At 28.8% G+C, this 15,121-nt stretch overlaps 1 protein-coding gene across 1 annotated transcript; it reads left to right on the top strand.

Annotated features, from left to right (window-relative positions):
* Positions 1-3,966: 3,966 nt before the first annotated feature.
* LOC137820533 (ARM repeat superfamily protein) lies at positions 3,967-5,930 on the top strand. The gene has a single exon (XM_068624668.2). The coding sequence runs from the start codon at positions 4,016-4,018 to the stop codon at positions 5,693-5,695; it is 1,680 nt and encodes a 559-aa protein (XP_068480769.2). The 5' UTR covers positions 3,967-4,015; the 3' UTR covers positions 5,696-5,930.
* Positions 5,931-15,121: the final 9,191 nt, after the last annotated feature.

The raw sequence follows: 15,121 nt of genomic DNA, 5'->3' as shown, positions 1-15,121 counted from the left end.
TACATTCATAAAATTCATATTTCATGTCGGACTTCTACTGACTCATAACACATAGACTCTTGACTCTACTTCCGGAAGACTCGTGCGTTGACTTAGACTCAGAGATCTGCACCTGTCATACTATCTCACTGTGAAATCCACACAGTTATGCGCATAAAGAATCTCAATATCATATCTCTCCTAGTATGATAGGGTTAACTCATATAACAGGTCAAGTTAGTTATCTTTCAAACAACTTACCCATTCATATGAACCTCCTTTGATTCTCACCACCTGAATAATTTCATCTATATGATTTCATTATCTCAGGAGAGTCAGGATATCTCCTTCTAGACGAATCCCTAGTCAATGCACATCTTAAACAATCTTAACACGATATTTTCTTTGAAAATACTATGTTTTGATTAAAAAAAATATTCTAAACATTAAAATCTCCAACATCAAACAATCAAATCATTCCACAATTTAGAATTTCCAAAACACACAACAATTCATTCACTAATCATATAAATGTCTTGAATCAAAAGGATTTCAAAGTGTATCTAAATAACATCAAGTTTTACTAAAGACAATAAAAGGAGAATGAAATAAAATTATCTTTCAACTACAAGTATATCCAACAATATTTAATAAAAGGATGAGGAAGCCACAACATGAAAATTAAAGTTTGATCACCAATTGTTAAACCCAACAACTAACTTATCTCAAAAACACCAGAATTCAGATTACAATCAACATAGCTCTCAAAATAATCAACTCATAATTTACTTTAAAAATTATCACAAACCTTTTTCAAATACATTCAATAATTCATTCAATTCCAAACTTATATACATTCTACCCTATCTACTATATCTAAATTTTACATTTCAAATCTCAAACAGTTTCCAATCTATACCAAACAATAGATCCTGCAAGAAAATTTTGAAACTGGTGACCACGTCACCCTGACATCCAGATCTTCTAGCCTAGGGTTTAATTGAAAATTTAAAAATATAGTTTCCCTTACCTGAACTTTAGCTGATGCTCGCTCCAAATCTATCAAAAGCCTAAAGGTAATTTAACCTGCACCACAAAATCCTGATAAAAATTTAACTATATAACTATGACCCTTTGTTAACAAAATTAACCCGTACAAAATCTAAAACTAACCCGTACAAAATCTAATAAGATCAAAATTAACTCAAAAGAAAAAGGGGCCAAAAAGGAACTTACTCTATTTGAGATTTTGATCCGGCAAACTTATAGGGTTCACTACCAGGAGTCCAATGGCAGACTCCGATCGCCAAACTGATAAGCGGAAGATTATGATCGGGCACAATCTTGTAGTCTTCGCTGCCTTGAGTCTAACCTTATACTCTGATCGTCAAACTGATGAGTGAAGAGATCAGAATCTTAGAGAAAAGGGAGAGAAAGGAAAAGGGAAACTTTTATGCTTTGTTTGGATTAGGGAGTGGAAATGAGGGAGTGGATTTGAGATGATTTGAAGGGAAAGTGTAAAGAAAGTTAGGATGTTTGGATTAAGGTAAATAGAGTGAAAAGTGTAGGGAAAGTTTATAAAAGTTTGTGAATGATGTGATGGGTGTGATTGAAATTATATTTTTTAAATTGATAAAAATATATGTTTACAAATTTGTCCTTATATTTAAAAAATTTAAAAAAAATATTTTAATTTATTTATTTATAAATTATAATTATTTTTAATTAAAATATTATTTAAATATTTATAATTATAAATATTTGGTAAAAACTTATTTTTATATAAAATAAAATTATTATTTTAATTTTTACTCTTTTGTAATTAAAATAATTATTATATATTTTTTTTTATTAAAAATATTTTTTTTTATTATTTATATTTATAATTTATTATATATAAAATATGATTAATTATGTTATTTAATAATAATTATTTTTATAATTTTGATTATATTTGTATATTTAAATTATAATTTTATTTAAAATAGAAATAAAAAAATTCAAGTTTAATATAAAAGGATAAAAAAGTAAATTCAAATTAATTAATTAAATAATATACTGTATGTCGACTTTCTTCGCATTTCTTCGTATAATTGCGAAGAAAGTCTTGAAGCCAAAAATTGTCTCGATTTATGTGTTTTGTTAGAAAAGTTACTTTTATTTTCGAACTTTCTCGTTGCACAGTAAATCAACGCTTTTCTTTCCTATGAAACAAACAGTGCCTTAGAGAGATGGTGGTTTTTTTTTTTTAAAATGAAACCTGAATAACTGATTTTTCTATTTATATGTCCTTTTTCATTTTAATAATAAAATATTCAGGTATCATTTAAGGTTATTTTTTACTCTAAGGTTATTTTCTAGATCCTTACCTATTTGATAATATTGTAGCCAAAAGTATATAAAAGACTTATACATCTGTGAATGATTAGAATACTAGGTCTTGAGAACACATACATTTGGTAAGATTGAGTCTCTAAACTACCTTCACGGGGATAGTTATACTAAGGTAAGTGTATTTTCCAAAAAAGTTAATTCATACGCGCCTCCAAAATCATAGGTCATATATGTATTTACTTAAATGCACCCATCACAATTATTCTGTCTAAGGCATCTTATCCTAAGTTGGGAAAAAAGTATGATGATACATAAAAAGAATAATAATAATTGTGTCGTCCTGACCCGAGTCGGCATTAAGGAGAGATCTATAATAATACATGACACTTGATTAGTGATTGAGGGGATCATCTGAGATTAGGTACCTCAATGTCCCAAGTCGATCATAAAATAATCACATATAAGATCCACATATCAATAATTCCTTGTAACTTACCTACATTTTTTACGAGATATTTGGAGCATGAATAACATAATCAAAATTCTTTGGAATTTGTTTCGTTTTACTTTGTTCTTTTATGACATGTTTGTTTCCAATGAAGAAAAACACAAATTGAAAGATTGAAGAGAAAGTTAGAAAAAAAAAATTATTGGAATTGATGAAAAATAATGTGTTTTTATTCCTTCAAATTTTCTTCATATTATAATAAAATAATAAAATGACTAATTAAAATAATAAATGAATAATTTAAATTTAAATTATTAATGCAGATTGATTTTTAATTTAAAAGTTATTTAATTTTAATTTATATTTCTAAATATTTTGTATCAAATTATTTTCAATTATTGTATATTTATTATATTTATCAAATAAATCACAAACTTTCTCCAACTTCCAATTACATAAAAGAAAATACTTTTCAGAATAAGGATAACAATAATAATAATAAATATAAAAAATAATAACATAAATTTTATCATTTTTCTTTGTCTCCTCTTTAATTCAATTTCCAAACAACTAATATTTGTGTGCTGAGTTGGAGTATCTTAATACCTGTGCCTTGTCTAGAATAGGAAAAAAAATCTATACTTGAGTCGCAAGTTCCCATGTGAAAAAATGGAGTCCAAGTCCTAACGCGTTTTATCTGGGTCTTCGTACAAGTAATCCGAGTTAGAGTAGCATGTAATAACTATAACTTGAAGTATGTGTAGTTGTTTGCGTAACCCAGCCATGGATTTCTACAACTTTTCAGGCCGTTTCTATTCTCCTTTTAAAACACACAAGTGGTCCAAACAACTTTCTATTTATTTTTTAATCTGTAAAGAGTTAGAAACGTAATCTAACGCAAACATATGTTTGATTAAATATTGTTTAATATATAAATAATAAAGAATTATCTAAATAATTGTTGTGAACAATGAATATATATTGTGTTTTTATTCATGATAAAGGGAAATGTGATAGTAAGATAGAAAGGAAGAAGAAGGAGAAGGAAAAGTAAGATGGAAGTTGAGCGGGCACAGAGTGAGAATTAACTATAAACAAACAAGAGTGGCGGGAATGAAAGCAGCCCCAAACGTCCCACACGCGAGTGCATTTCACGCTCCAAATCCTTCACATTACACACGCTTACTCTTTTCATGCTCTTCAACAAAACCCTCTTTCCCTCAGCGTTTTGAAGCGAAAGGAAAAACGGCGAAGATGAAAGATTCAGCGGAAACAGATCCTATCGCTGAGTCTCTGAACCTGCTGAGTACACTCCTGGACTCGGAACTACCCAGCGTCACAAACTTCAAAGGGAAATGGTCACTCGCCGGAGTCAAACTCACCCATCTCCAAACTCACCTCACCGATTTCTCCGCCGAGTTCCCCAACGCTTCCACCACCAATCCCCTCTCCCTCCACCTCCTCCACTCCATCTCCCACACGCTCCACGAGGCCGTTTTACTCGCCCGCACGTGTCAGCCCCAACACCTCCCCAACGGCAAGCTCAAAACCCAAAGCGACCTCGACTCCCTCCTTGCTACCCTTGACCGCCACGTCACTGACTGCGACATCCTCTTCCGCAGCGGCCTTCTCCTTGAAAGCGCCGCCGTTTCCAGCTCCTCCAAAAGAGAAGCCATCCGCTCCGCATCGCGAAACCTAATCACCCGGTTGCAAATCGGGTCGCCCGAGTCCAAAACCTCCGCGATGGACACCCTATTGGGCCTCCTTCACGAAGACGACAAAAATGTTACCATTGCTGTTGCGCAGGGCGTCGTTCCCGTGCTCGTGCGCCTGCTCGATTCACCCTCCGACATGAAGGAGAAAACGGTCGCTGCCATCGCCAAAGTTTCCACAGTTGAAAGCGCCAAGACTGTGCTCCTCGCCGAGGGTTTACTCCTTCTCAACCACCTTCTCCGAGTACTGGATTCTGGAAGCGGATTCGCGATTGAGAAATCATGCATCGCGCTTCAAGCGCTGAGTCTCACCAAGGACAACGCCAGAGCGATTGGCTCGCGCGGCGGAATCTCCTCTCTGCTGGAGATTTGCCAGGCTGGCACCCCCGGCGCGCAGGCCTCCGCAGCCGCCGTGTTGCGCAACCTCGCCGCGTTCGCGGAGATTAGGGACAATTTCGCGGAGGAGAATGCGGTGGTGGTTTTAGTTGCCTTGGCTTCCTCCGGAACTGCTTCGGCTCGTGAGAACGCTATTGGGTGTTTGTCGAATTTGATTTCCGAGGCTGACTCGGACGGTTTTTCGAATTTGAGGGTTATGGTGGTTAAGGAAGGTGGGGTTGAGTGTTTGAAGAATTACTGGGACTCGGGTACTCCAATTCCTAGTCTTGAAGTTGCAGTGAAGATGTTGCGGCATTTGGCTGAGAGTGCTGCAATTGGAGAGGTTCTGATAGGTGAAGGGTTTGGTCAGAGGCTTGTGGGGGTGCTGAACTGTGAGGTGCTGGCAGTGAGGATTGCCGCGGCGAGGGCGGTTGACGCTATAGGGTTGAACAGTGGCAGGGCGAGGAAAGAGATGGGGGAATTAGGGTGCGTTTCGGGTTTGATTAAGATGTTGGATGGGAAAGGTGCAGAGGAGAAAGAGGTTTCTGCAATGGCATTGTCGGTGCTGCTGATGCACCCTGCGAATAGGAAGGTTTTCCGCAAGGATGAAAGAGGGGTTGTGAGTGGAGTTCATTTGTTGAACCCTTCGTTGCAAGGATTGGATAAGAAGTACCCTGTTTCGTTGCTCGCTTCGTTAGTGCATTCCAAGAGTTGCAGAAAGCAGATGGTAGCAGCAGGGGCTTGTGTATATACGCAGAAGCTTGTGGAGATGGATGTGCCGGGATCAAAGAAACTCTTGGAGAGTCTCGGGCGTGGAAAGATTTGGGGTGTTTTTTCAAGACCCTAGATGATGATGATCAAACATGGAGATAGTCGTGGATTTCTGTAACATGGAAGTTCTGATTATTCATTGATCTGTATGCATGATAGGCTTGTTCAGGTTTTCGTCTTCCTTTTGCCTTGTAATTATTCATTAATAATTTATGTTTGTATGTAGAAGTAAGTTTTTCTAATGATTTATCTGAGAACAGATTGTGTTTATGTTTAGGAACAATGATATAAAGTACATGATTTTGCGATCAGTTGTAGAGTACGACCTATTACTTAGCTCAGTTTGGCTGAATATAGCATAGGGATAGTACATAGTTGATTGCTAAAATACTTTGCATATAGTGCTTTCACTTGTAATCAATGAGGTTGAGTACGTTCAGATTGAAATGTGATATCACTGTTACAGTATTTGGATATTCTTTCTTGAAGAAGATGCAAGTTTTCCATTTCCCTGTTAGAGAAGTGAGATTATAAATTGATTAATTGACTTTTGACTCAATTTTCGTATTACCACATGATGTGGTTGGTGTATATGTCAGATGTCAATACACATTGAGATAAAAGCTTGATGAATTGCAGCTAATGTTATTTATTCTATATCACTTTTTTTACCTTTTAACTTTTACCATTAATAGGAACAAAATTGGTATCAATTTGTAGGATTGATTCTGTAACATCCTGTCGGCATTGGTTCTCACTTCTTTTTCACATTAGTAATGCTTTCAGGAGCAACACCAATGTGAATCATCAAACACCATTTTTTATGAAGATGAGTTGTCTAAACTTGCCTAATTTATTTACCTTCCATGTATGATAAATGCTTTCACACCGACGTGTTAGATGTTCATGGAAATCGCAGGAGTGAGTGAGATCATCATTGATATGGGGTGCCCTTTTGTACTTTTATCTGTCTGGGCCGAAACATGTGCACAGATCGATTATCCTTATAAATTTTGTAATGTCTTTATCTTAGACGTTACTTTCTTGGTGACTTCTCTACCATGTTATACTTTTCATAGATGTCTGCATCATGCCTGTTCTTAACCTGAATTTATGAGTAAATATTGCCCGAATAGTATTTGATTAGATTATTGTGAACATTTGGATACTGTGGGAATTTCCTGAATGCCTTTTTGGTGGATGGTGACATAATTGTCTGTGTAACCCATGTGCTCTTGTTATTGACCATGTGCCTATAGTCTATGGATTGCCCTAAACTGCAGTCTTGTTGTCTGTTTTGTTAACAATTAGGACCTACCTTAATCGCCTCTGCTTATCGGTGGAAAATCCCTGCTAAATGAATCAACGAACTGCATTTCCCTTGCTGCGTTGTCATTTTTATAACAAATCCAAATTGGTGTAAAATATGAGTACATGTTGACAGCTATATGTGGGGGGAATCTTTAATACTATATAACTATAAAGTTGTATTTCCAGCTGAAAATGTACACTCCCCTAGAATTACAGTTTCCATGCATGCCAACTGTACGACACAGATGCAATAATGATTAAAAACCTTTAATCTCTGTATCGATACAGCCCAACTTGGACTTGCTTGCTTGTGTTCTGAATAAAGAGAAATACGAATTTGCTGCCTGCCACGTCATCTCACCAACCCCAATTTAAGGTCTATGGTGGTTGTAAATATTTTAGATTTTAATTTAAAATAAAAAGTATTGAAAAAAAAAACAAAGTCTTTTTAGTTTAAAAATAGCATACTTTTGTTATTTTGGTCATGATTCTTCACTTTTTTTTAATACAATGTGTTTCTTATCATTTAATGATCCAGTCAAGATCGTTGACCTGTTAATGCGGGTCAAAATTGATCTATTTTCTTAATCTATATATTTATATAAATTTTACATTCAACTTTTTTATCAAATTACAGACCCAACCATTTTTTTTACTACCTTGCTTATTTATTTTGAAACTAAAATTGAAAAATATTTTTCAAACTTAAAATTTACGTGAACTAAAATATAAATTGTGTTAAAAGAAGTTTGCAACAATATTATTCAAACCTTTCATAATTTTTAATGGTGTTGTTGAAAATGATGGAGATGATAGAATTAATATAGGATATTTGGTTGAAAAAAAAGGATAATTTTTTAATCTATTTTTTTATTTATTCTTTTCTTCAGTTTTTTCCTGTTTCTCTTCAATTTAACACATTTAAGTTTTATTTATTTATTTATAGTCATCTGTTTAATTTCCATGCAGCTAAACTTATCATAAAATATGCAAGGGCTATGACATAATGGCTGATTGAAGTTTCCAGAGATGAAGTAATAAAATAATGTGGGGAGCAAACAATGATTGCTCTCTATTGGAAGACTCACGTGCAGTTTGGTAAGTTATCAGGATCACACTTAAGTCCTCTCTAGTAAAGAAAAAAAAATTAAGATAAATAAAGAGTCAAAATAAAATAAAATAAAAGTTAAAATATTTAATTAAAAAATAAATATAGATAGTGTTCTCTCATTATCAAACAAAATAATTAAACTAAATATATATATATGTTATATTTATTATAAGGATTGAGAAAAAATAACTTTAGAATATAAGTGGTGTAATTTAAATGACACCTAAATATTTTATTATTAAAATAGAAATATTATAAATAGAAAATTTAGTTATTTATGATTCATTTTAAGAAAAATTATTATTTTTTAAAAATTTATTTTTTCCTTCACTCTCCTTTATCTTTAAGATTATGACCTTCTCGCTCATTACTTTGATTACCAGAGTATGTAATTAGACTCTAGTAGCAAAGACTACAAGATTGCTCAATCAGAATCCTGATAGAGTAAGTTTATTTTTGTTCTTCTATTTTAGTCAAATTTTGAACTTCTTAGATTTTTCTAATCTAGGTTTTTTCACTAGTGCAAATAATGCTTTCTACAACGACATATTAGATTGGTTGAATGAGAATCGGTGTAAAAACAAAAACGCAATGATATTTTTGTAAATATTGGAAATGTGGTTGTCACATGGTTGCACCTCAATGGAGAGAAATTATTTCCACTCATAAGCCACCACTTCCAATTATAGATATGAGTGGAGAGTATTTTCATATTTTTGACATCATTTAGGTTATAAATAGATGTGCTCAACCCATATATTTTCCAGCTTTGATTAACTAATGAATTGCTCCACAAATTCAGTCCAATTTATCTTTTAACTCCCTCCCAGTTAGTACTTTTTGAGTGTTTTAACAAAGATCCTCTTACAAATTTGTCTCACATCTTCTAAACATTTTTCTTCTACTTCATTTCACCTTCGTCCCCGATTTAAATTCATCTATAGAAGTCATAAATTTGCTTCATCTTCCATGACAGAACTAAAACAAAAGAAACAATACAAATCAAACTAGAAGTGTATCGCAAATAGTTTGGATGTGATTGACTAATACTCCAAGGATTAAGTCTAGCTTTTCATTACACGTATCCTTAATTTAGCTTGAAAAACTTCTAAATTTAAGTTTTCTTTATAGATGAATAGTATCTCCACCACCGAAAACATTCTTATTTTAGTAAATAAAATCAGGAAGCAACAAAGTCATGTCTTTGAGTATTTAAGTGACTACTAGTCATGTGAAAACAGTCTTTCTCAAACACTAGTGTAATTAACTTAGTTTAAATACATGGAACATAATAATAAATATAATGAGAAGTTATACATAGAGTAAGGAATGACTAAAAGGAAGACATATGATCGTAGAGTACTTACCAGGTTCAAATATAAGTTTTATCATATTATTATACCTTCTATGTCTCACTAGATAAAAAATATTGTACATACTTATTCCAATACCTATCAAGTACTCATTAAAAAAATTGCAAGTAGTTGTAAATATCATAAGTAATAAAAATAATTACTTTAACCAAAATTTACACCCTTTCTCTCTTAGTGGGTAGGATTTTTCTTTTTCAAAAAATAAATAAAATTATTGACAAATTGTTAAAAGAACACTATTTTAATATAAATTCAAATAAAACTATAATATATATATTATACTACACTACAACAAAATAATTAAATAACAACTAATTTTAAAGACAAAAAAATAATTAATTATTATATTGACTAAGTTAGATGTTATTTTATAAATTACAAAATTATTGATATATAAAGTAGTTTTTATTATTAATAAAAAATTATAAATTAATTTTTAAATTGATATCTAATATTAACTATCAAAGTTTTAGATACTAATTACTTTATATTCTAAATTAATCTTGACTAATTTAGAATATAAGGTAGTTAATTGTTAAAATCCTGTTAGTTAGTAGTAGATACTAATTCAGAAATTAATTTATTAATTTTTATTAATAATAGAGATTACTTTAGATTAACATTTTAGTTTATAAAATAATATCTAATTTAGTCAATATAGTAACTAATTATTAATTTTTTTTAAATTAGTAAATTAGTTATTATTTAATTATTTTCTTACAGTGATCTAACAAATACTTACTTTAATTTTTAATTAAATGCTAAGAAATCATGGTTTATTTATTAATTATGTGAGCATATTAGTGTCAAAGCTCCTCTTTATTATTTTAAGTTCAACCTACTTGTTCTAAGAATACAAAATATTTTTCTAAAATATAAATTCAAATAAAATTATGATCTAAAAGTGTAAATATATATATATAATATTGTAAAATAATAATTATTTTATTTATTAATTATGAAAAAGTCATCAGTCTCGAAGTCTTTTAGGTTTAATAGACTGATCTTCATATGGATTTTATATGTCTTAAAGATGAATCATCATCTGTCATCTTAATTGTATAATTTATAATTAAAGGAGTTAAAAGTTAATGTATTAGATCTGTTTGTTTTAAATGTTTTAAAAAATAAATATTTCTAAAGTTTTGGCGTATTTAAAAAAACCTCTAAATAGGAGGAGAAAATGTAATACCCCAATACTCAAAAGTAATATAGATTATCTCCAAATAAAATAATAATGTTATTGCATAGTGATGTCTAACACAAAAATTTTATAAAAAAATAATATAGATTATCTATTCAAAATTTCTACAATAATAATATTATTTAAGACCATTTTTATGGCTCTAAGTAAATCATTAAATAAACTAATGGTCATTTAGTACAGGAAGCAACTAAAAAAAGAAGCTTATGCAAAATGAAAACAAAAACCAAAAAAAGACAAGTCATAAGGACATGTCTTTTAGCATGAGGTATAAAAGGAAGTAAAAAAACACAAAAAGATGTGTTTTTTTTACTATTGAACATTACTATAAACCTTCAAGGGTATATATGTTCTAGAAGAATAAATACAATTTTTGATTTTTTTTTCTATTTTTAATCATATTTTTTTAATTAAGGGAGTTGAATTGTTAGTGGAAAGATTGAAAATCACAAAAAGAAGTGGATCATTCTTCTTTTCATGGTGTGAAATAATGACAGTTATAATGGGAATTATAATGGGAATGAATAGAAGTAAAAATTAGAAACTTAGTAGCCATTGTTTAGAGTGTCAAATAATGTAAATTTAGCCTATAAGGTGTATGTGTAATGTAACTATATATATATATATATATACATGAATTTTAAAAGAAAATTAAAATGAATATGATCATAATTAGAAAATAAACTCATAATTAAATTTACTCCTTCTATATTATAACTCATGTCTAAGAAAAGATTGATATGCTATTTTATAAATAAAAAATGAACTTAATTCATTATCATCCTCGCCCTTGTTTATGAAAGAGTACAAAAAAGATTCAAATTATTTACAGAAATAGATTTTTTCTTGTCATTGTTGGTATCTACACAAAAAGAACATAATATGAAATTATTATTTATTATTGTGACATATAAAAATATGGAAAATTGGTTAAAGTGGGTTTTAATCCATACAATGAAGGTTCTTTAAAGTATTAATAAAAGAGTAAATTGAATGATATTTTAAAGGAAAACTAGAATTGATAGTGGAGAGAGAGAGAGAGCTTGATCAAAGTTTGCCTTAAAAAAAGCTCAAAAAATCAAAGTAATTTTCTCAGTATTAACTCTCTCTCAAAAAATGAATTCTCAAAATGATTTTTACTCTCTTTTTTAGTTACGAAAGCAGGAAAGATATCTATAGAATCTGAAGCTCATCTATTTCAATTTATTAAACTACTTTAATCAATCAAAATAAAACCTTTAAGTTTTAACAAACCAAACTATCGATTTAATAGTTAAAATAACTTGTAAGTGATCAATTAATTCATAGTTTTAATCAATTAAAAATAATGATTAAAAGAAGGATTGAGTCTTTAAAGATAGATGAAGTATTGAAGACAAAATGTAGAAAAGCTTTCTAAATGTAAAACAAGATCAAATTAAAAATACTTCACGTCTAGAGAAATTATTTTTCTTGGTAAAATCTTCAATAAAAAAATTGACTCATAAAATAATATGATCATTTATTCAAGAAGGAATACATTAAAGAAAAAGATGTAAGATGAAACCATGAAAAATAACATTATTCACATTATTTATTTTATATAATTTAATCATAATTTTTTTATTGAGCGTGCATAAATATTAAGGTTTAAGTATTTTTTTTCACCTATGAAATATTGTTATATTTTTAATTCCTAATTTTTTTTCCTGTTTTTATCCTTGTAAATTTTATTTTTTAGTTGGTCCTAATTATTTTGCTTTAGTCCTTTAAATATTATATATATATATATATATATATAATTTTTTAATCCTCTAAGTTCCTGTTATTTGGAGAAAAAAACATTTCATAAGGATTTAAAACAAATTATCGAGAACAAAATAAAAAGATAAACACATTAGACAGATTAAAACAAAACAAAGAGAAAAAAACTCTTTTAACTTTTATGCGAATAGAAACTATGTGTGGGTAGATAATTGGATCAAATCATTCTTATATCATTATTTACGAATATTACTTACAAAAATCCGTAGATAAATTCAGCAATACTTACAAAATAATACCATGAATCTAAATTTGTAAATAAATTCAATATTACTTACAAATTATTAGTCATGAATCTTTATCCATATGTCAATTTTACATTATCTACAAATTTTACTCAGGGGTCTATGTAGGTAAATTTAATATGATTATTAATATAAATATTTTTATTAACATTATTAATAATATTAATATTTATATTTATATTATTATTATAATATTAATAATATTACAAATATTAATATTATTAATAATTTTGACAATATTAGTAATATTAAGAATATAAATAATCTTAATAATATTAATTATATGCATAATATTAATAATATTATTATAATATCAATAATTACAAATAATAATCATAACTAATATTCATAAATAATAATAATAAATAATAATTGTAAATAATAAGAAAAGATAAAAATTAATGAAAAATAAAATGAAAAAAAAATAAAGAAAGATATGCAATATTATCTCTGGATTTATCAATGGACTAGAGTTGGTAGGTATTACCTACAGACTCAAGTGGATGGATATTACTTACAAATCTTAGTTGGTAGGTAATACCTACACACTGAAGTTAGTGGATATTACCTACGGACAAGAATTAGTAATTATTACCTATAGACTAAAATTAGTGAATATTATCTACGGACTATAGTTGGTAAGTATACATAATATTAACATTATAAAATTAATAATATTAATATAATAATATGAATAATATTATTAAGATTAGTAATATTATTTCTATCAGTTTGTTATATACAGTTTGTTTTTAACATTAATAATAATTATGATAACATGTAAAATAATTATAAATATATATATATTAATATTAATATTACATACGTCCACGTTACTTATGGAAAAAAATCCAATTCTTCTTGTAGTTTATTAAAATTTCAATTCTATATCACTTCTAAAATTTAATTTGATTCTGCAATAATTTAGTTCATGTAATTTTTCTAATTATACTTAGTTTAATATATACTATTTTTGTCCTATAGTAAAATAATAATGAAAACATTAAGTTAACTTTATAAACCCAATTCATATTCTATGTATAGACACGGTTCAAATAAAACGACAAATTTTTCATTCATCTTCGTATTTTCTCTTACACCTTCATATTTTAAAATTAACAAAACGTCTAATCTTCATTGACTTTCTTTTAATAAAAATATAAATAAATAAAAAAGACTAAAAACTCAAGATGTATCAAATAAAGTTTCTTATGAAAAACGAAGTTAGTAAAATATCATGTTTAAATTGATTCATTTTTATTTTAAAAAATCTATTTGATGTTGTATATTTTTAAATGCTAAGAAAAGCTAAATAAGAGTATTAAATTATTTGAGTTAATTTGTATAGTAAGAATATAAGTTAACAATGATTAAATTATTTTCCTTTGAATAATGAAAAAATTGATTTAAAGAAAAACTAATTTGTATTGTAAAAATATAAGTTAACAATGATTAAATTATTTCCCTTTGAATAATGAAAAATTTGAATCAAAGAAAACACAAAGATATTTAAAAAATATGTTTACTTTTATTTTATTATTAGTGAGTGAAAACAACATTTTTTCTTTTTCTAGTTTTTTAGTCATTCTTCCAAAAGCTACAAACCCCAGATAAAAAACAGTGAGGTGCAAGGATTACAAAACTCAAAAAAAAGAAGAAGAAAATTTCGCACTAGAGAACGTTGAATACAACAAATCTTCTCGTTAATCCTTTGACACATATTCAAATGATGTAACTGTTCTCTTAAACGTTGCGATTGGAGAAAAATGAAAGTGTTGTGGCTGGAAAAGAGGTATGCGGATGCGGGATGCAACTAAGGTTATTTAAAAAGGTGAGGTTATGTTTCATTTAAGATTATTTAAATTTTTTAAAATGGTTAAAATCGATTTTTCACTGTAAGAAGAAGATACGAGGTTGAGGGAGAATTTGCCAATAAAATACTCCACAAATTTAAATTGAAGTAAGACAAACCAACTAATTTTGAGCTTTTTACATTTGAAATAAGGTTTTTGCTTCTTGCATCCAACAAAATTTGAACCTCCATCCTACAGTAACATGAAATGACAAAAGTGTCCTGTTTAGTTTTTGAATAAGAGTAAGGATGCATGTCAAAATGTATTATGAATTTGGTATTCTAAAATACATTTCTTAATTTTGGTTTCTTGAACACTTTTTCAAATTAAGCTTTCCAAAACAGTTTTTTGGAATAACCTTTTCGAAATATGTTTTTGATTTTTGTTTTTTGAAATCTCTTTTCTGAAATATGTTTATGAATTTTGTTTTCTGGAATCTCTTTTCCAAAATGTATTATTTGTATTATGGATTTACTTTTTCAAAAAAATGGGATTTTGATTTTCCAATTTTATTTTGGAATTTCATTTTCAGAACACAAAATCTATTCCAGATTTATTTTTTCAAAATGTAATGAAGGGCATTTATGAAATCTCAAAAATTT

Source organism: Phaseolus vulgaris, chromosome 9 (assembly GCF_051622355.1).
Source record: "Phaseolus vulgaris cultivar YP4 chromosome 9, ASM5162235v1, whole genome shotgun sequence".
Lineage (NCBI taxonomy): Eukaryota > Viridiplantae > Streptophyta > Magnoliopsida > Fabales > Fabaceae > Phaseolus > Phaseolus vulgaris.
Note: the sequence above shows the minus strand (reverse complement) of the source record. Positions and strands in the feature narration are given on the sequence as shown.

Bases quoted from the DNA above. Each gene is read 5' to 3' on its own strand.
- LOC137820533 (XM_068624668.2), top strand. From the start codon at position 4,016: ATGAAAGATTCAGCGGAAACAGATCCTATCGCTGAGTCTCTGAACCTG.